The sequence below is a fragment of the Ornithorhynchus anatinus genome, chromosome 17, assembly GCF_004115215.2.
Source record: "Ornithorhynchus anatinus isolate Pmale09 chromosome 17, mOrnAna1.pri.v4, whole genome shotgun sequence".
NCBI lineage: Eukaryota > Metazoa > Chordata > Mammalia > Monotremata > Ornithorhynchidae > Ornithorhynchus > Ornithorhynchus anatinus.
The window spans coordinates 22,612,369-22,635,391 of NC_041744.1; the positions used below are offsets into that span (position 1 = coordinate 22,612,369).

Genomic DNA, 23,023 nt, shown 5'->3' on the forward strand with positions numbered 1-23,023 from the left:
AGAGAGCCATTCATTCATTCAATTGTATTTATTGAGTGCTTACTGTGTGCATGTGCAGAGTCCTGAACTAAGCACTCGAGTAAATACAGTAAGGTAACAAGTACATACTGACTATCCACAGGGTGCATAGCACTGGATTCTATGGGAAATAATGAACACGGGATTAAGTTGAAAGTAATTTTAATTAGAGAGATAGAGAAAGAAAGAGAAACTAAAGAGGTAAATCAGATCCTCACTTACTACCTATAGGAATGTACTGCCATCAACTTCTAAATAGGTTCGAGAATAAGTGTAAGCCACAGTTACGATAGCCACCATCTGTCCTCCTGAATACCAGAGAGACACATGTGATGTCACAAGTGTTATGGCTGAAGAGAGGGGAGCATAATAACGTCATAAACTGCCATTTTGTGGGTCTTTGCCCAAGTTTGGCTGAACCTATTGCGTTTCTCTAGTGGGGGCCCTCTGCAACCTCCCTGTGATCCAGAACCTTTGTTATATATGTGCCAAGCACTGTTCAAAGCACTGAGATAGATACAGGGTAATCAGGTTTGTTATAGTCCCAAATGGAACTCTGTCTATGTAGGAGGAAGTAGGATTTATTTCCCATTTTTTAAAATGAGGTAAGTGAAGCACAGAGAAGAGAAATGACTTGCTCAAGGTCACACCGCAGATCAGTGGCAGAGCCGGAACTAGAACACAGGTCCTCTGACTCCCAGGCCTGTGCTCCTTCCACTAGGCCACACCGCTTCCTCTAACAGTTCTTCTTAACCTGAAAAGTGCTTTGGAAATAGAATTTTGACAGCAACGAAAGTGGATTTAAACAAATAAAAGATTCTATTATGCAACTTTACTCACCATCTTACAAAGGTAGTGTAGAGGGGATGAAAAATGAAAAATTGTGCTAAAATATTAGTCATTTATTGAGTATTTCCTCTATGCAGAGTCCTCTTTACTAAGCATTTGGAAATCAGTTGATCGATCAGTAGTATTTATAAGTGCTACCTGTGTGTAGACCACTATATTACAAGCTTGAGAGAGTGTAATATAACAGAATTTGTAGATAAAATCCCTGCCCCCAATGAGTTTACAGTCAGGAGGGAGTTAGAGACATTTAAATAAATTACAAATAGGGGAAATGGGAGAACATTACAATATGCACATATTACATATGCATATAATATACATTTGGGGTGGGGGTGGGGTTGAATATTAAGTGCCTAAGGGGTACAGATCCCCTTAGGTAACACAGAAGGAGAGGCTAGTGGGGGAAATGAGGGCTTAGTTGTGGAAGGCCTCTGGGAGAAGATTACGAAGGTTTTGAAGAGGGGACGGGGTGCTCTGTTGGATATGAAGAGGGAGGGAGTCGCATATCAGAAGGTGAATGTGGGCAAGAGAAAATCAAGGTACATTGAGTAGGTTCCTGTCCCATGGCAGTGGAAACTCGGCTGCCACATTTAAGCTGGGGAGTCGGCAGCAAGAGCCACAGTGAAGAAAGAATCGAGCCTGAAATAGTTTTACAATCTAAATAAACACATCTGATATGGTATCAGATCCAGATGGGGAATATGCCAGCTGAAAACCAGACTGTCTACTGGAAAACTGGAAGACTGGACCCCCACCCCCACCCCCAGCCTGAGCTCATGCTTCCTGGCTTTCCATTGAGCCATAGGCTGCTGTTTCTTGAGTGCTTACTTTGCTGAATTAGAAAACCCTGAGATGATTTAGATACTGGCTTCTCCAACGAACTTTTGCCAGGGATTTTCAGGCTCTGAAAACCAAGCCAGTCATTCCAGAAGAAACAGGCTTTGGGCCTGTTTGGCTCCTTCACCTCCTTGTGTGCTGAGAGCAAGTAAGGAGTGCAGAGATTTGCAGAGATGGAAGTGAAGGGGAAACCTTTATGGACCAATAGAAGGCATTCATTTTTATTTTTAAGCGAAGGTTGAGGATTTTCCTAAATTACAATGTCATTTTTTCTTCCCTAAATGAAAGCATATTTTGACAAATGTCTCTAATACTGCTTCAAATGTTATCACTTTTCCACCTGTTTAAACAGGAAGTTTGTTTCTATTAAGAGGCTTTTTGGTTTCGAAACCTCCGGGGCTAAATTGGGGGTTTCATAACCTCAGGTCCTGTGTGACCCTTTCAACCAGTTCTTGGTGGTATCAAGAATTAACCCAAACAAAATAAAGCAGAAGCCTGAATGGTTAGCTGGTTCTGTGGAACTGTCTTGAAAGTAATTTTATATATATATATATATATATGTATTAAATATAAATGTTATATATAAACATATGTATTTAACCCCTGATAACATAAAGTCTACTCTATCGTACAGACCACTCTCAATCATGTTTATTTAGTGCTTACTGTGTACTGTGCTAAGTGCTGGGGAGGGCAGTGTGGTTTAGTGGAAAAAGCACAGGTTTGGGAGTCAGAGGACATGGGTTCTAATCCTGCCTCCATTTGTCTGCTGTGTGACCTTGGGTAAGTCACTTAACTTCTCTGTGCCTCAGTTACCTCATCTGTAAAATGGAGAACAAAGGTGTGAGCCCCAAATGGGACAACTTGATTAACCTGTATCTACCCCAGTGTTTAGAACAGTGCTTGGCACATAGTAAGCACTTAACAAATACCATAATTATTATTATTATTACATTATAGCAGGGTTGGTAGTCCCTTAAACCTAGATTTTGCCCCTTAAGCTGGGCCTCTTCCCTTTGAACCATCTCGAGTAGCTGATTGATGAGAATAAGGAGCACTTCTTCCCTGTTTCACTGTTCCAAGTAGTGTTTAAAGTCGAAATGGTGAGTTTCAGGGTACTCACTGACACAGATTAGAACCACCTAGAATAGTGGCTGAAATGAACTGTTGCGATGGTCTATTCTGGCTCACTATGGTCCATCCTCACTGCCATTGATTTTTCAGTCTGAATTGATATTCTGAATAATAATAATATAGTTGTGGCATTTGTTAAGTGTTAACTATGTGCCAGATCCTGTACTGAGCCCTCCGGTGGATACAAGCAAATCGAGTCAGACACAACCCCATGCCCCACATGGGGCTCATACTCTGAAGTGGTACTGTGCTGTATGCTGTATATCTAGTGCCCTGACATTCAGCCATCCTAGGCACTTGGGCCTGGCTCCAGGAGCTGCCAAACCAAGTGCCCTCTGCATTGTTTTGCAGCAGCACAGGATCAGCACTGAGACACCAGTGCTTCAGAATTCAGTTTGGGCAGGGTAGAACCAGGGCCATGCCACGTCTTGTGATCTTGCTGTTAGAGTGCAGTGCTTAGAACTGTGCTCTGCACATAAGTGCTCAGTAAATATCACTGATTGATGTTGGTTCAAGTCAGATCAAAAGTTCGTCTAGAGTTTCATTCCCCACTCTCACTCAGTCATATTCATTGAATGATTACAGTGTTCAGAGCACTGTGCTAATTGCTGGGGAGAGCACATTATAACAGAGTTGGTAGTCCTTTAAACCTAGACTTGGTCCCTTAAGCTGGGTCTCTTCCCTTTGAACCATCTAGAGTACCTGACTGATGAAAATATGGAGCACTTCTTCAACAAGTTCTCTAGGAACAGCTTGAAAAGAGCATGGATTTAGGAGTTGGAGGACCTGGATTCTAATCCCCACTCTGCCACAAGTCTGATCTATGACTTTGGGCAAATCACTTAACTTCTCTGTACCTCAGTTTCTTCATCTGCAAGATGAGAATTCATTATCTGATCTCTCTCCTACTTAGTCTTGAGCCCAATGAGGCCTAGGGATGGTGTCCAACCTGATTATCTACTCCAGTACTTAGTTCAGTGCCTGGCACATAGTAAGTGATTAAGAAATAACACCATTATCAATCAATCAATTATATTTATGGTACTTGTTAAGCACATACTATGTGCCAGGCACTGTACTAAGCACTGGGATGGATGCAAGTTAATCAGGTTGGACAAAGTTCCTGTCTCACACAGGGTTCACAGTCTTGATCCCCATTTTACAGATGAGGTAAATGAGGCACAGAGAAGTTAAATCACTTGCCCAAGCTAACACAACAGATAAGTGGCAGAGCCGGGACTATAACCCAGGTCCTTCTGACTCCCAGGCCATGCTTGGGAAAATACAATAGAGTTAGTAGAAAAGGATTCCTGCCCCTCAGAAAGTTATGATCTACAGTGGGGTTAGGCATTGAAATAAATTTCAGATAAGGGGAATAGTAGAGCTTAAGGATATGTATATCAATGCTGTGGGGTTGGGGTGAGTGTCAAGGTGCTTAAGGGGCAAACAGCCAGAGTCAACACATTAGGGGATGGGGGAAGGGAAAATGAAAGCTTAGCGAAGGCCTCTTCTTTGAGGAACTGTGATTTTAGGAGGGTTTTGAAGGTGAGAGTGGTGGACTGTTAGATATTAAGGGGGAGAGAGGATGTGGGCAAGGGGGTCACACCTGGATAAATGAGATTGAGGTACAGAGAGTAGGTTGGTTTTAGAGTATCTTCATCATTATTATTTCTTATCATTTTCTTCTTCTTCTTCTTATTCTTTGATCTTAAACACTGTGTCTTTGAGGAAAGGCCCCAGCTTAGATGTTGAAGCTGGCTCAAGAAATCAGTATGCCATTTTACCTTTACCTGAGCTGCCTTATCATTATAATACTGTCAGAAGAGGGATTGAGCCACAGTGGCCTTTAAAATCCCAGTCAGATTTCCATCATTATGTCCTAAAGCTGATTAGACACAGGAGCTGAAACCAAGGGAGGGGAAACCCATCAGAGGGATGGAGATGGAACTGGTTTATGAATCTTTGGCAAAAGGTTTTTGTCCCATATTCTGAGAACTCTGTACTTCATTTCGCTTGAGAGATCACTGAGTTGACATTTGTCTTTCAGGTAAGTTAACCACAATTATTTAGCGCCCCCCCCCCCAAAAAACAGCCCTGAACAAGGCCCCATGGTTAGTTGCCAAAGGAAGAAGGCATGGGGTTTGTCTTCAAGGAGGTTTATATTCTTGGGGCAAGGGTGAGAAGGTGGAGGAGAGAGTCCAATGCAATCATCTGCATAAGTACCCAGCAGAAGGAACATACAAGCTTATGTGTACACAAGTGCAAATGTAAAGAGAAAAATACACAAGGGTTAAAGATTTTCCTGGAATACCTGAAGTCACTAACTGGAGGTTACTCTGACAAGTCTTCACAGAGGGGACCGATCTTGTCAGATGCAGCGGTTTGCCTGCATTATACATGTAATTGCCCCAGCCTTTCACTTTGTGTGTATTGACTGCGGGGTGGTTATGCCTCAGGTACTGAAAAGCAATAAATGAAAAAATGTAATTTGGCCAAGAGTTGCAAATCAAAAAAAATATTCCCTCAACCCAAACAGGGAGCAGGCATTGCATGGGGGTGGTGGGGTTACCATGAGAGGAGGCTGAAAGCAAGAGACTGAAGGGCACAGTCTGGGACCAACCATTTCCTGGCTCCAGCCCATGTGGATTGTAAAAGCCTCTTAAACTGTAAGCTCTTTGAGGGCAGGGATTGTATTTACCAAGTCTATATTGTTTGGTACTCCCCCAAGCACTTATGACAGTTCTCTGTGCAAAGTACCACCCAGATCCCATTGATTGATTGCTTCAGAGAGGACTGAAGCAACGGCACATTTCAGCCTGCCACCATAGTGAAAAGTGAAGCCCAAAGCCTGGGCAACTTAGCTTTTAGACTAGCCAAGCCCAGCTTCTGAACTGCAAGTTTTGCCTCCGCGGTAGAGACCTGACCTCTAGACACCTTGGAAAACACCTCATCATAAACAAACTATTAGCTGAAGGACGATTTCGTTCTTTGGAACTAAATATTTAGTTTTAGTATTTCAGTTCAATATTAGAATCAGTAAATCACAACAAAAACATTTCCTTTAGTTGTTAGTAATTTAGAGCTGTGACTAAAAGTTTCAGCATTGGATATCTTTGTGTTCTCTGCATGCTTAATGAGAGATGCCTTATTTCCACTATACAAATGTTCCTCAACCTGGGAAATTTAGTTTTTCTCACACAAATACACCTGCTGCACCTTTTTTGAGAGGTGATGGTTGCTCATTAATTTCAGGAAACAATTGTGCTAGAAATATCCATCTCATTTGATAATGGACTCTGAATCCAGTGGATTATTGCAGGGACTTTATCTTGCGGTAATCTCCGGAGAGAAATGTACAAACAGCTGGGAGGACGGGAAGGAGCTGCATTGAGCGATTGGAGTTCTTTAAAACATTCTTTGGAGGCCCAGAGCCCTTCAAAATGAATATTTTCTGTTTTACATTGGTGAGTCTCCTTATGTACTATTCACTGTTGTATTTTGTCAATTTATAAAACTTTAGATTCTGTAATGAGGGTACAAATTCAATGTTGTTCTTGAATGATTTATTATTCTTTGGTATAAGAGAAGGGTGTATCAGCAAGGGGGTAAAGGGGGATTTGGATAAGGTGCTCAAACATTACTCATAGATAACTTATTCTTTTCAAATTTGTGTTCATCAATTATAATGATTGAATTGTCACTATGAAAATACTCCTCTTCCTGTCTATGCCAGAAATACTTGGCATTTGAATGCCAAATTGATAATCCAATTGTGACGTACAGGATTTGTACTTTGAAATGCCTTTCTTGGCAATACAATATTATACAGTTGGAGTCCAGAAAAACATTTGCATCATTCACCATCGCTCATCTTCCTTACATCAAACCAGAATTTTAGCTTCATATTCCAGACTCTGGATACTCTGAAAATGGTGTGCAGCATGCATTGAATTTCCTGTGGGGTAGCCAGCCTAGGACTGTATCTAGAAGATGAAGACTAATTCTTAGGTGTGCTCACTCGGAGGTATAAGCCTGGCTCTGAGGTTTTTTTTTTCCCTTAATGCCCTTTTGATTCTTTGGCCTGGGGAGAACCAGTGATGAAAATCAGTAAGATACGGCACCTTTCTCTGCAGTTGGAGCCATCTGTTGCGGCTAAGCACTGAACTTTCAGCTCTTTCCTACCTTGGTGTCCACCTACGTGTAATTTTGCAGAGCGCTAAAGCCGTTAGTCTTTTCAAGAGGTAGATTGCTACTGCTGCTGCTGCTGTTGTTGGAAAGAAATGAAAATCGTTAATATTGACACCTTTGTGCTAGATGTGAACTGTCTTTTATGTCCCTGAGAGCGTGGGTTGACAGAATGTGGTGTCTGTTTTAAAGATATTTCCTATTTGAAGGATTTAACCTTTCCAAAACTTGTGAGGTCCAGTGGAATTATTGAATGAGTTTTTCCTTAATCAGAAGGAAAACAGCTGTGAGTCTTAGGCTAGAAATACGCAGCTGAAGTTTGCATTTTCCTGGCAAAACAGCAAAATAGGCTGTCAGGTGATTTTCTGGCAAATACAGGCAATGTAATCATCAAACTGGGTCATCGCTTATGTGGATTTTTCCAGCTTGAATTGAATGGTTTGGTCACCAGAACAGCCCAATCGGCATTTATGCTTTGAGCTGTCTGTTTGCATGGCACAGGGGTTTTTTAATTGATTTTTTCCCCCCTTGGAAATATTGGATTTTGTCCTCATTACACAGAAGGAATTTTATACCCTGGGGCCAAACGAAAGTCAGAATAGTGCTGTGCAGAAAAGGAATGCAGTTTTGGAGAATATCTGGAAGTTTTTTAGCACTCCCAGGAAATTCCTGAGAGCCTGAGTATGTTCCTTTTCATTCCTTTCCAATCTCCTTGAGCTAGTGGTCTACACCCGCTGCCTCAAATTCCTCTCCTCCAATTGTCTACTTGACCCCCTCCAATCTGGCTTTTGTCCCCTTCACTCCACAGAAACCACCCACTCAAAGGTCACCAATGATCTCCTTGACAATTTCAGCGGCCTCTACTACATTCTGATCCTCTTCAATCTATCAGCTGCCTGGGACACTGTGGACCACCCCCTTCACCTGGAAACATTATCCAACCTTGGTTTCACTGACTCTGTCCTCTCCTGGTTCTCCTCATCTCTGTGACTGTTCATTCTCAGGCTCCTTCACAGTCTTCTCCTCTGCCTCCCACCCCTTAACTGTGGGGGTCCTTCAATTCTCCATCTACACCCACTCCCTTGGAGAACTCATTCACTCCCATAGCTTCATCTACCACCTCTATGCAGATGATACCCAAATCTACATGTCCAGCCCTGATCTTTTTCCCATCACCTCAAATTTAGCTTGTCCAAAACAGGACTTCTTATCTTCCCACCCAAACCCTGTCCTCCCTGTGACTTTTCCAATATTGTAGTGGCACCACCATCCTTCCTGTCTCTCAAGCCTGTAACTTTGGCATTATCCTTGACTCCTCTCTGTCATTCAACCCACATATTCAATCCATTACTCAATCCTGTTGGTCCCACCTTCGCAACATAGGTAAAATCTGTCCTTTCCATCCAAACTGCTACCACATTAACATAATCGTTCATCTTATCCCACCTGGATTACTGCATCTGCCTACTTGCTGACCTCCCAGCCTTCTGTCTCTCCCCACTCTAGTTCATACTTCACTCTGCTGCCCGCATCATTTTTCTACTGAAACGTTCAGGACACATCATCCCGCTCTTCAAAAAAACTCCAGCAGTTGCCATTCCACTTCTGCATCAAACAAAAACTCCTCACCATCAGCTTTAAAACACTCCACCACCTTGCCCCCTTCTCCTTTACTTTACTTCTCTCCTATAACCAGCCCACACACTTCGCTTCTCTAGTACTAACCTCACTGTGCTTCCATCTCACCTGTCTTGCCACCGACCCCTAGCCCACGTCCTGCCTGTGGCCTGGCAAGCCCTCCTTCCTCAAATCCCACAATTACTTTCCCTTTCCTTCAAAGCCTTACTTAAGGCACATCTCATCCAAGAGGTCTTCCCAGACTAAGCCCCACTTTTCTTCATCACCCACTCCCTTCTGCATTGCCCTGACTTGCTCCCTTTTCTCTTTCCCTTCCTAGTTCCACAGCACTTATGTACATATTTGTAATTTTAGTTATTTGTATTGATGGCTCTCTCCCCCACTCTAGACTGTAAGACCGCTATGGGCAGGGAATGTTTATAGTTGTACTGTACTCTCCCGAGGGCTTAGTACAGCACTCTGCACATAATAAGCGCTGAATAAATACAATCAAATGAAAGTTAAAGGAAGGAGCCCAGAGCCAGTAGTACCTCTAGTCACCAACTATCCATTAGATGTGAAAGGCAATCAGGAACCAACATATATCACTGTCCACACCCTTGTCTATGTATACTTAAATGAGTTGCACTATCCAGTTAAACTACGACAAAAAGCACCCTTTCAAATTTCTCCTTCAGTGTGCTGAAAATGACCCTGAACACTTACACTACTAAGAAGCAGGTGATTTTGTTTCTGTTTTTTTGAAATGGGTGTTTGTTTTTCTTCTGCAGTCATAGCCATTGTGTAATGCTAGCTGTAAAACTCCTTTTGAGCAGGGCATGTGTCTTATTCTTCTGTTATACTTTCCTAAGCAATTAGTACAGAGGATTACACCCACTGCATGCTCAACTAACTCCTTTACTACAGTTGTAGCAGATTTAATCTTATTTGTTTGTGCTTTGTTAGTATGAGTAAGCAAACAACAAATATTACCTATAAACCACTTAGGTAGGGAGGCTACATGGTAACAGTAATGGTATTTCCTGAAATCTGACATTCACTCTTTCCTTTCTCTCGTGCTGGATAGTTCTAAGGAGTTAAGGGGATAAGTCCATGTAAATTTTTCTCAGCTTGGCTTTAGTCGGCTTCCTAGGCAGCTGTCGAGTGTAGAACTCATTTCCACAGTAAGAATCACAGGATTAGCGTTTAGAGAGTGGAATTCACAGATTATTCAGGTGGGCAGGAAGATGATTGTCAGAGCAGTCCAGAAACCTCTTGGGGGAGAGGAAATGGAAGAAATGGTAAGGTTTAATTCACCTGGAAATTTGAATGGTTGAAGAAAGGTGAGTCAGGTTCCTGGGCTTTTTCTGTGAGTAGGTGGAGGCCTAGGGAGATTTCCCAGCAGAAAATATTCATCTCAGCTAGAGTCGGTATGGCAACTGTGAAATCAAAAATAGGTTTCAAATTCTGAATTGCCCTGAATCCTGGATATTATACCAAATGCCAAGTAATTCATTTTTCATTATTTCAAATTGCATTAATAAAATGTAGGATACAAGGTAGCATTCAAACGTGCCCCCAGCAAAATGTGAGCTTTCTGTTTTTGTTGTTCTGTGTGGAGCAAATATTTAAAAATTAACAAAGCAAGGTCCTGGTTCTGAAAAGAGGATTACCAGTGCACCTATGTGTCACTGCTATTCTGGATTTCTCTGATTTTAAGTAGCTGGAGAAGACACTTTGCCAGGGACACTTTGCAAGTACTTAAGGAGTTAAGTTGAAAAAAGGAAAAATAGTCTTGTTGGTTTTAAGTAAATGGAAATTGTTGATGATTAATGATGAAGTTTTTTCAAGAGAGACATGAAAGCAGAAGTTCAGTAATTTACCCATTCTGAATGAAACTTGCTGCAAATAACTTTTGAAAGGTGAATTAATTGCTCTTATTTCAAAACCAAAAACAAGTAAATGATAACTATCACTCCAGCATAGTTTGGAAATTCCCTATTGTGTTTGCTTCTCTGGCACTACTGTAGCCATGATTATTTTCACTGTTGTTTTATTATGTGTTTGAAAATGAGGACTTTTTTTCCTCCTGGGGAGTGTAATTCTCCATTGAACTCATCATATAGTTATTTAAACATGGTTTTGTAACCCAATTTTTTTTTCAAACTGATGAAAGTTTGTTATTTCTCTTATCCCCCACCAGCTTGCTGCAAAAGTCCTTCCAGGAGTTGTTTTTCCATTCACACCAAGCATTAAGATTCTCTCTCTTCCAACAAGACTGGAAAGGGCATGAATGCAGGATTTCTTTTCATTTGCAAACTGCAAATGTTATTTTTCAAACTCTGATGGGAATCAACAGTCCTGTTTCTTTCCTTCAGAGCCTTTGCTGACCTTTTCTCAGTTCCAGCACCATCATCACTGTATCATTAGTTCATATTTCATCAGTATCATAATGGAAGAGTTGCTTGCCTGCAAAATAGAAGATACTAGAGACATCCATTTAAAGGTTAAAGTGGACATCCTGTTAGGCAAATAGTCAGACCAGTAGACTGTGACACCAGAGTCCTCTGAGGACCAAGAACCATGTCTTAATTATTCTTCATCATATTCTTCCCAACACTTATTACACTGCTTTCCACGTATAGGAGGGGATCAGTAAATACCCTGAATGATTGAATTAATGAACAAAATGGAAACACTGATGCAGAAATGGGGGTAAAGTCTCTGGGTGATCTTGGAAGCTGTTGAATTTTACCCTAGTGCCTTTTTTTCAAATACTATCTCTGTGGTTTTGAAATCAAATGAGTATGACAGTTGTCACCTGTCTAGGTTAGATTAGGACTTGCTTCTCTTCTCATCATCATGAAGGTAGAGAAGTGGGCTACTTGAGGTCTAAAAAGTTCATTAAGACTGACCACTTGTGTTTCGATGGTAAGAATGAGTACTTTTGTCAACTTTAGGTGGAAACTCTACCCTCTGGCTTTATGGTGCCGATTTGGGTTCACTTGGAAGAGAGCTCCACCTATTGTCTGCATTGGCCTGGGAGTCGGAGAACCTGGGTTCTAATCCTCCACCACTTGCCTGCTGTGTGACCTTGGGGAAGTCATTAGCTTCTCTGTGCCTCAGTTTCCTCAACTGCTAAAAATGGGGATTCAAAACCTGTTCTCCCTTCTACTCGACTTGAGCTCCACATGGGAAAAGGGACTATGTCCAACCCAATATGCTTGTATCTACCCCAGTGCTTAGTACAGTGCCTAGCACATAGTAAGTGCTTAACAAATTGTTTTTACGAGATGTTCTTCCCCTTGACTCTATTTATTGCCATTGTTCTTGTCTGTCTGTCTCCCCCGATTAGACTGTAAGCCCGTCAAATGGCAGGGACTGTCTCTATCTGTTGCCGACTTGTTCATTCCAAGTGCTTAGTACAGTGCTCTGCACATAGTAAGCACTCAATAAATACTATTGAATGAATGAATGAACAAATAGCACACTTATTATTATCATTATTATTATTACTCCCATGCTACCTCTTATCCACCAGAGTGGCAGGAAGCAGGACAAGATGCAGTCTCCTCAATGGTGTGGAGGGGGGCCGTGCCTGGGGGGTGGTGAGGGAAAGTAGACGGCTCAGCCCTGGTGAAGGGTCTGAGAGCATGCAGGGAGGTGAGGCTGCGCTTACGGATGTTTTATTGGGTGCTGAGAAGGAATAGCAGCGGCTTTTATACCCGGCCCAGCATACACAGAGCATGCCAGAGGCAGTCAGAGAATTCCTTAGCCACACTAGGGGGTGGGGCGGGGGGGATGAGGGGGCAAAGGGGCACATTTTACTCTGCTGCAATGGAGAAGTGTGTCTCTAAGGTGGTAATGAGAGCATCCAAGACTTTCACACTCCCCTTTCCTGACCCTCTTACATATGTTTGTACATAAATAATAATAACATCTATGAAAAATCAGAAATAAAAACCCTGTGAGAACAATTAGTGATTGTACTTCCATCCATTTCTGGAGACATATATAAATGTTTTGTTTGGAAACTGATAAGACAACTGCTGTCATTCTAATTGCGATATGAGCTACAGATAAAATGCACCTGAGGTTACTTTTCATTCAGAATGGGATCCTCAGGAAAAGGTTCTCTGTGGGAATCCTCAGAACCCATATAGTTGCAGGGCATTTAAAAATGGTAATACCGGACCTCCTGCTGCCATGTCTGAACTGGACAAAGAAAGACTATCTGAAATCCAGACTGTCTGGTACAAAACCAGATGAATAGCTTCCTTATTTGTCTCCCCTTTTGTGTTTCAGGAGGGTTCCATGGACAGCTTATATGAACCAATCCCAGAATATCAAGATGACAAAGAAGCTATCAGCAGGAGGGTGAGTAGCTCTATCAGCTCCTGTGTGAAAAGTGAACCTCCAGATAGATCTCTCTCTGTGGTGAGTAAAAACAGGCAGTGGAAAATGCCCTCACTGCTTTTTCCCTGAAGCCTTAGCCTAGCTGCTTTCCTTCCTTGCTATTATTCTTTCCTAACACATGACAAAGGATAACTGAGACAGAAAGGACCATTGCAGTTCCAGCATGGCATCTCCTCTTGTTTCTGTTGGAGTTCTTGCATGCTGCTTTGTTTCCTAACAGTTTTAGTTCTTACACCATCAGGCAAAAAGAATAGTGGAAGGAGCGGATGATGCATAAGTACAAAAATGTATACATTGGAGTTATAAGTAGAATAACTTAATGAAAATTTCAGAAATCTTTGGCCACCTAATTGCTCTTTGGGGTATAAATGCTCTAGTCCTCTTCCTCCCTCTCCTAGCTGGTCCCACATGCTACTCCTCCCTCTGACTATAAGGGAACTGCCAAGGTATAATACTACTACTATCAACAGTAGTATTTCTCAAATGCACCTTTTATGCCAAAGTGCTTGACTAAGTGCTGAGACAATAATATAGCAATAATTAAGGCATTTCTTAAGAATACATTATGCAATGGGGGACATACATACTATCCCTGTCCTATATGGGTCTTGCAACCAAACAAGGTGAAAGAGCAGGTACCTTATCCCCATTTTACAGAGGAGGAAACTGGGAATTAGAGACCATGGTTTAGAGGTTAAGTAATTTGCTCAAGGTCACATGGCATGTGAGTGGCAGAGCTGACAATCGAACCCTGGTCTCCTTAGTCCCATAGCTATGTTCTTTTCCTCTAGAGTGTAAGCCTGTGGGAAGGGAATGGGTCTACCAACTCTGTTGTATTTTACTCTCCAAAGCGCTTAGCTCAGTGCTCTGCTCACAAGAAGCGTTTAGTAAGTATTGATTTTCCACAAGGCCCCGCTTCCTCTCAGAGATTTTCCATGAAACAAAAACAGACAAGACAGAGAACCCGAATATTTAAAATTTTTCTATGCCCATTCACTGACTTCTGTTGGGCTTGATGTTTTAACAGTCGTCAGGTCCGTGCTGACATCTTTTTATGTCTTGGGAATTTGGGCCAGGATTTCTTTTTCTGACTGGTCCTTTCCAGTCTTTGTGAGGGTAACCACAGAAGTGGATGAGAAATTTCTCCATGTGATTAAGCAAAAGAAAACCTTCTTTTCAGTTAAAAACATTTACTCTAATGTGATATTGACTAGAGAAATTAATGGGATGTGAAGTAGGAGAAATGTTAGGAAGGGATAATGCATTAAGAGATGTGAATTTGGTAAGTCTGAATAAATCAAGGCGACACATTCAGTTCTAATCCATTTGCTAGGATTTTTTCCCCCTATCAAAAAGAGTTAATGGCCACAGTGTGGATGCAGCACATTTAAATAGCAGGATGAGATTAAATTCAGGTCTGGGAAAAGCAGATGAAAGGAACTCCTGGCTTGTAGGGTTTTTAGAACACCCATATTGTCCTGGGGGTCCAAGAACTAATAAAGAGAGTCTTCTCAGTTATTGCCATTGGCTCGTCCAGGCTTGCATTTTGGTGATATGACTTGAAGACGTATGCCCAGTAAAATCCAATATGGTGGCAGGAGCCTTGGGAGGAGTGGAGAACCACTAATTTAGCATACAAATGAGACAGGTTTTATGAGGTGGGAAACACTGGTTTCACCAGTTGGACCTCCATCAAAATGATTGCTCAAGTGAGCGAAATTGTCAGCCTGCTTGTCATCTATCAAATTTCACAATGTCAGACATTTCACTCACTGTTACTGGTTTTACATAGTAATGATGTTGGTATTTGTTAAGCGCTTACTATGTGCAGAGCACTATTCTAAGCTCTGGGGTAGACACGGGAATCAGGTTGTCCCACGTGGGGCTCAGTCTTAATCCCCATTTTACAGATGAGGTAACTGAGGCACAGAGAAGTTAAGTGACTTGCCCACAGTCACACAGCTGACAAGTGCCGGTTTCACCTCTACAATATCGCCAAGATCCGCCCTTTCCTCTCCACCCAAACGGCTACCTTACTATTACGGGCTCTCGTTATATCCCGGCTAGACTACTGTGTCAGCCTTCTCTCTGACCTCCCTTCCTCCTCTCTCGCCCTGCTCCGGTCTATTCTTCACTCCGCTGCCCGGCTCATCTTCCTGCAGAAACAATCTGGGCATGTCACTCCCCTTCTTAAACAACTCCAGTGGTTGCCTATCGACCTCCGCTCCAAACAAAAACTCCTCACTCTAGGCTTCAAGGCTCTCCATCACCTTGCCCCTTCCTACCTCTCCTCCCTTCTCTCTTTCTACCGCCCACCCCGCACGCTCCGCTCCTCTGCCGCCCACCTCCTCACCGTCCCTCGGTCTCGCCTATCCCGCCGTCGACCCCTGGGTCACGTCCTCCCACGGTCCCGGAACGCCCTCCCTCCTCACCTCCGCCAAACTGATTCTCTTTCCCTCTTCAAAACCCTACTTAAAAATCACCTCCTCCAAGAGGCATTCCCAGACTGAGCTCCTCTTCCCCCTCTACTCCCTCTGCCATCCCCCCTTTACCTCTCCGCAGCTAAAGCCTCATTTTCCCCTTTTCCCTCTGCTCCTCCACCTCTCCCTTCCCATCCCCACAGCACTGTACTCGTCCGCTCAACTGTTTATATTTTCGTTACCCTATTTATTTTGTTAATGAATTGTACATTGCCTTGATTCTATTTAGTTGCCATTGTTTTTACGAGATGTTCTTCCCCTTGACGCTGTTTATTGCCATTGTTCTTGTCTGTCCGTCTCCCCCGATTAGACTGTAAGCCCGTCAAATGGCAGGGACTGTCTCTATCTGTTGCCGACGTGTTCATCCCAAGCGCTTAGTACAGTGCTCTGCACATAGTAAGCGCTCATAAATACTATTGAATGAATGAATTAATGAAAGTGGTAGAGCCGGGATTCGAACCCATGACCTCTGACTCTAAAGCCCGTGCTCTTTCCACTGAGCCTTTCTATGTCTTTCCATTGTTTAGAAACGATAATTTCTCCTTCTCACCACCCGCTTTTTGCTGCAGATAGTTTACATTCTCCTTTTGTGTCCTCTTCTGAGTTCTGAGAGTTACTAGCTATAGACCAGACTAGTGTTGAACAGGACTTTGGTGATACACAGATTGGGGGGCTGACAGAAGGCATGTTTTAGGCCCACCTGAAGGTCTAGATACCAACTGCAATATCTAGCCCTCTTCCTCAGCTACATTCAATTTCTAGAGCAGTTTCATTAATAACATCTACAAGCATTGTGGAACATTACTCAGCAAGGTAGGCTCACACACAGAGAAGTAATGGAACTACCAACTTTGTCATAAGGCGCATCTCATTCCAATCCTAATGGGCAAGGTATGCAAGGAGTGTGGACAACAGTAGGATACCCAACAACCACTTGAACTGAGTTGGCTTATCCTTAAGTCAGAGGTACAAAAGGACTACTTAAAAGGCCTGGCATCACAAGGTCCCTTTTCCAAAGGCTTAATTTCTCACTGTTAGAATCGTATAAATAACTGAGGCCCTCTTTTAACTTGACTATTCAATTTGAGTTTAAATCCCAACAGGTGCATATTCCTCATCATAGCATAAAGACATGCCTATATCACTGGGAGTAAAGGAAAATCAATGAAGCTCTAATAATATATAGACCCTAGTTGCTGTAAACTATACCAGCAGGACTTAAAGACAGAATGATGCTTTTACTTTCATTTCCTTGATTAAATGGCTTTAAGTCATATTCTCCCTCTAGCTTTAATGCGTTTTTTTAATCTGGTCAAAAATAATTTGTAATCAACATTCCATACATAAAAGCATTGATTTTTATTGGGTCAGACAAGAGGAAGCGACAGGATTTATTGTTGATGCACATTAGAAAATCCAAGACTTTAATCTGCACAAATTGCATCAAATCATGAGCAGTGCTATTTGGTGCAATGTTTTACAGTGCTGTGGAAGATTCCCTCCACATATATAGATAGCAATAAACAAGGGAATCTATCATATTGACTCTCATTCACCCATAATTCATGTTTCAAGGAGTTTTTTGGTAAATTCAATGCTTTTAAAACGTGTGTTAATTTTTATATTCAGTAATCAGAATTCCCCTCTGATGAAAAACACTGGAAATCAGTTATATTGTTTCTCAGCCACAAGGTGTTAATGAGAAAGTTAAGCAGCCTGAAAAAGTGTGTTGTCCAGGGGCATATTGAGGATGAAATCCCTCTTTTCCAGTATCTTTCAGTAAAGACATAGAACGTTTTGAAGTCTAAGCATAGTCATCCACAGACATAGCTAAGATTAAAGAAATGCCTGGACAAGTCAGAAGGTATAAGATCTACCTACTTTATAATAATGATTGTATTAAGCACTTACTGTTCTAGGCGCTGGGGTAGATACAAGGTAATCTGGTTGGACACAGTCCCTGTCCCACATGGGGCTCACAGTCCTCATCCCCATTTTACAGATGAGGGAACTGAGGCACAGAGGAAATGAAATGACTTGTCCAAGGTCACACAGCAGACATTTGTCAGAGCTGAGATTAGAACCAACGTCCTTCTGACTCCCAGGCTGGTGGTCTTTCTACTAGGCCATGCTGCTTCCCTTTTGTATTGAACTCTTCCAAAGACTTTACAGTGCTCTGCACACAGTGAGCACTCAGCAAATAGCATTGATAGTGGGCCACCACACTAATCTTTTAATTTTATTTTGCATCACCAGGGCAAGGTTTCAGCTGGGGGTGCATTTCTGACATCCCATCCATCCTCACACTGCAGGAGTTCCAGGGGGACTCAGAGGAGAAGTCGGGTTCCTCACAGGTTCCATCCGCACCTGCTTACTTTCTCCTAGATGCCCCTGTTGACTAGCTGGGCATTACCAGTGGCAATGAAAAGAAGCAATTGTGTTAGCAGAGGAACACGGTTCCGAGTGGAGGAGGGGAATCATGAGAGAGGAGATGCACTTTGGATGTCTAAGGGGCCAGCCCCCGGATTTGACACTTCCACCTTGTCTCTGAAGTTAACTCAAACTGGGCTACATCTCTGTCTCTGCTGCCTCCCTGACATAACTATTTATGAAATGTAAGGGAAGTAAATATGATTAGCAATGATATCCCAGCAGTAAGGCCTGCACCAGGCTGTGAAAGAGTGCAACTGATGCAGAAAAGCTGTGCATAATCTCATTTTTGACTCCTGGCATGTAAAATGAGTAGAACTGCTCCTATATATAACTTTCATCATAATAATTGAGTAAGTTTGTACTTTTCTCTCATGTTTAATTGAATCACTTCCTTCCTAAAGTTTGGTCACATACATCATCTCCTGTCACCCTACCATGAACTCTTCAGCGTGCAAGGAACATTCCGCATGAATTTCATGTGGTGGCTTCAACTGGTTTCCTTCTGGAAACAGAAGTTTTGCTTTGGAAAAATCCATGGCTCTGGGTTACTGGCTCCCTGTTATCTCTCTCCACTTACGAGGCAAGAGGCAGGTGCAGTTGTTTTGTTGAGTTAAGTGAAAACTGTAATTATAACCACCACTTTTGTTAACAAGAGGCTGTAGAACCAAAGCCCCATTTTAATCCTTTCCTCTCACTCAGTCAATCAGTAGTATTTATTGAGCACTTATTGTGTGCAGAGCACTGACCTTAAGCACTTGAGAGAGAACAATAGGATAGAATTGGCTGACCTCTGCCTTGGAACAGAAACAACACTTTCAACCTCTCCCCCAACCTCACCTTTTTTTAATAGCATCCCATCAAGATCCCACTGATATTTCAAGTCTTCTGGCTTTTAAAATAATTTCTCAAATAAAACAAAGCTAGTGGCTGTCTCTTCAGTTGCCCATTTCAACTCAGTTCTCTGTAGAATGAGAATCTCTAAAAATAAATACCTGTTGACCCAAATGTGAAAATATTTAATTCAAACTGAAAGCTTCTTGAGAACAGAGATCTTGTCTATTAATTTTATTGTACTCTCCCAGGCACTTTGGACAGTATTCTGCCTGTAGCTGGCATTTTATTACCTGGTAATAATAATAATTATGTTATTTGTTAAGCGCTTACTATGTGCAAGGCACTGTACTAAATGCTGGGGTAGTTAAAAGATAACCAGGTCGGCAGCACTCCCTGTCCCACATGGAGCCCACAGTCTTAGTCCCTATTTTACAGATGACTTGACTGAGGCACAGGAAAGTAAAGTGACTTGCCCATGGTCACACAGCAGACAAGTAGCAGAGTCAGAATTAGAATCCAGGCCCTTCTGATTCCCAGGCCCATGCTCTATCCATTAGGTCATGCTGCTTCCCTTATTATTAGTGTGATATGCATTAAGTGCTCACTGTCAAGTACTGTTCTAAGTGCTCAGTAAATACTATACATTAATTGAGTCCACAGTCCCCGTGAAAAAATACAAACAGCTTGTTGAAAGATCTGGCTGGCTGTAACAAATATCATTGCTTTACCCATTTCTCACCTCAGCATTCAGCAGATTTATTTCACTCTTTTTTTGTTCGGCCAGTATATCACCATTATTATATCATTTTGCATTTTTTTGATGATGTTAGAAATGATGACATCTTCAAAACTCTTGGTGGTCTCAGAATAGCATTCACCAGTGTTTCCTCCTATGCTCTTTCTGGCATAATTAATGTTTAGCAAGTTCCTTGGGCCATTCTATTGGGATGAGATTCTTCAGATATGGAATTAGCAAGATCTTAATGCAGCCTCTTCCTTTGATAAAAGGACAGTTAAAGGTGATCTAAAACACTTTATACTCTCTACTACACCCAGTTCTGGCAGATTGGGGTGTTTGTGTTTTGGCTAGAACCTATTTGGCTACAGAGCACCATAGTATCATAAGAAATGGTATATACACCTTCTGTGTTGTCATCATGCTGCAGCATATGATTTGGCCAAGTCCTGCATGAAAGTGTCCCCTGGGCTACAGCAACTGTTTGTCAGTGTGATGAGCAATTTTCAACACTATCCAAGGAGGAGTGCCTTTCATTTATGCACGTGAGAAGTTGTGGACTGAGTTACTGCAAGAAATAGGGATTCAGAAAATAGTAGATTCCAGAAAGGTTAGTTAATTGGATGAATGATTTGGGATTGGTGTTGAATAGATGCTCACTAAGATGCTGAAGCAGAGGTCAGACTGCTGGGGTGACCCACCCTGGGGCTTTCATCGAGCCCCATATAGATCTTTGGCATGTCGTTTTAAGATGCTCTTCTCATGTACCTAATTGCAAAGAACAAAGATAGAGAGCTACCATGGGGAGCAACATGGTCCTGGGTAATCTCACTGGCAAAATTGCTTCCAACTAGGATATTATCACCCAAGCTAACCATATCCCAGGCCATTGAGATAACATCCTCTACCCTTTCTAGCTTGAAAAGTCAACATTTAGGGGTTGGTGCTGAAGGGCAAGAAGGATATTAGCCCATCCTTCACCTCTATGCAAGCGTCTGTGTGAGAGGGATGTGGGAAGACAAATTGATCAATTGAAAAGATCCATTGTGGATTTCCTGTCACTCAGAACATTGTTTGCAAACACAATTGCAATAGATTGCACAATTCAGCTGTATTTATTTTACTAAGTAAGCGATGGGGATGCTAGATTACAATAGGTGAATTTATGCAAATACAATAGTAAAATTGTCCTTATGCAAGTGGGATTCATGCAGTAATATCTGCCTTCCTCAGGTTTCACAGAGATATTCCTCAGGCCATTTAGCCTAGACTTTGTATGGCACCGGTGACGTTTTTGCTTTCTATTCTAGAAATACCTTCATCTTTCAGAGAGGATGTACAGAGTCCTGTTCTAATCACTTCAAGGTCAGCTGTCGAGTTTGTCTCTTTGCTTGCAGATCTTGCCTGGCAGCATAGATCATCGCTCTCAGTTCTGCTCCTCATACAGATTCAGTTAAAGAGAGATACTTGCTCTCTTCAGTTGTTCAGTCTGCTTTTTCAAAGGCCAAGTCACCACATGCCCCTCCTTCCTTGGCGTTTTAGGCTACAGATCTTTTAATGGTGGACTCTGGAGAATAAACTACAATATTTAATTTATTCCTGATTTCTTTTCCTTTTTTTTCCCTTCTCCTTCCCCCCTTTGTATTATTTAACACAAGCTTATTTATACCCATCTTCAGTAGTTTCATGAATATATTTGAGAAGCAGTGTGGCTTAGTGGAAAGAACACAGGCTTGGGAGTCAGAGGTCATGGGTTCTAATCCTGCCTCTGCCACTAATCAACTGTGTGACTTTAGACAAGTCACTTAACTTCTCTGTGCTTCAGTTCCCTCATCTGTAAAAGGGGGATTAAGACTGTGTGCCTCATGTAGGACAACCTGATTATCTTATATCTACTCAATGCTTAGAACAGTGCTTGGCACATAGTAAGCACTAAAATACCATCATTATCATTATTACGTTCAATGACTTTTATGATTTCTCTGTTAGTAAATTCTTTTGCCTCCCTTGATAGATTGTGAGCTCCTTGTGGGCAGGGATTGTTACTTGCTTGTTTTGTGCTTTCCAAAATCTTATTACAGTGTTGTGCTCAACAACTGCTATTATCACTACTTCTGACACTAAGTTAATCATCTCCTTTCTGGATGGAAAGTGGGGCACAAATGCCAGTGCCTGTGTCAGATTCCTGATGAAGTGAGTCTGCTTGTGTGCAAGTGTGCTCTCCCTCTCTCTCCCTCTCTCCCCATGTCACTTGGAATTCTGGTGCTTAAAATGGCTACCCTGAAGAGAGTGAGGTATTTTATAGTCTGTGCCTGGCCCAAACCCATAAGTGCAATGAAAGATGGAAGGGAAATGATAAGAAGTGCTACTTAAAATTATCAATGCCTGTGGTTTTGTAGTTCCTGGAGGTAGAAAGACCTCTGGTATTTCCAATAGTCAGACTGCATAAACCAGTGATGCACTGTTCTTCCCTTTGGCTTTTAGGTTAGAGAGGAAAGTTTTTTTAATTATTGAATGCAAAATCTAGGAAGAGTAGGCTGAGATGAAATAGTCCCTTGGCCCATAATGAAGTAACTCTAGGAGTTGGAATTTCTGGTGACTGAAAGCTGAAGAAATGGACATTGGATATCTGGAAGTAAATTTACAGTAAATACTATTGATTGATATAGCCCTCCTTGTTTGTTTTAGTAAAGATAAAAGTTACTTCTCAGGGAATTTCCCTCAGGGAAAATTGCCAAGCAGCATGTTTAATCTTACAAAAGAACCATGATTCCCCCTTTTCCCTCTCCCCAGGGATAGTAGCATAGATATTTTAATATGATATTTGTTAAGCCCTATTTACCTGGCATTGTGCTAAGTGTTGGGGTAGATACAAGCTAATCAGGTTGGACTGTCCCACATAGAGCTCACAGTCTTAATCCCCACTTTATAGATGATGAAACCGAGGAACAGAGAAGTTAAGTGACCTGCCTATGGTCACTCATCAGACAGATGACAGAACTGGGATTAAAACCCAAGTCTTTCTGACTTCAGGCTTGGGTCTACCCCCTAAGCCATGTTGCTTCTTGCCTTCTTCCAAGTAATGAATAATCTTGGCAGCCCACCAGAATAGACTGGATTGACCATGCTTTGGAATTCCTTCACAATGATCAGCGGCAAAAAAAAAGACACTGGTGAAGCTTCAGGGTTTGGAAGGAGGCAAATTCAAGCAGATTTTGTCACTCATTTCATTCAAGTGGCAAGCATCAAGTGGGTGACGTCATATCCTATTTGGCTGACCCTGCCTAATGCAATATTCCACTAGTGCCATGACCAAGAGTGTCATTCAGAGTCCTGAAAAGAAAGTCAACTTTCTCTGAAGTGATTGCTCTGGTAAATAGCCTATACAAAGGCTCAGATTTGAGGAGGTAGTTTTTCTTGTTCAGACTTGAAGCAGAAACAAAATAGTTCATTCTTCCTCAGATTCATTGTCATACTAGTTCAA

General features: G+C 42.0%; 1 protein-coding gene across 1 annotated transcript in view; it reads left to right on the forward strand.

Moving 5' to 3' along the window:
- The window catches only part of SAMSN1 (SAM domain, SH3 domain and nuclear localization signals 1), a 188,404-nt gene that overhangs the window by 72,156 nt on the left and 93,225 nt on the right, over positions 1–23,023 (forward strand). Inside the window, exon 2 of the mRNA XM_007669505.3 lies at positions 12,946–13,017. Within this exon, the coding sequence (XP_007667695.1) occupies positions 12,946–13,017 (72 nt within the window). The remainder of the gene's footprint in view (positions 1–12,945; positions 13,018–23,023) is intronic.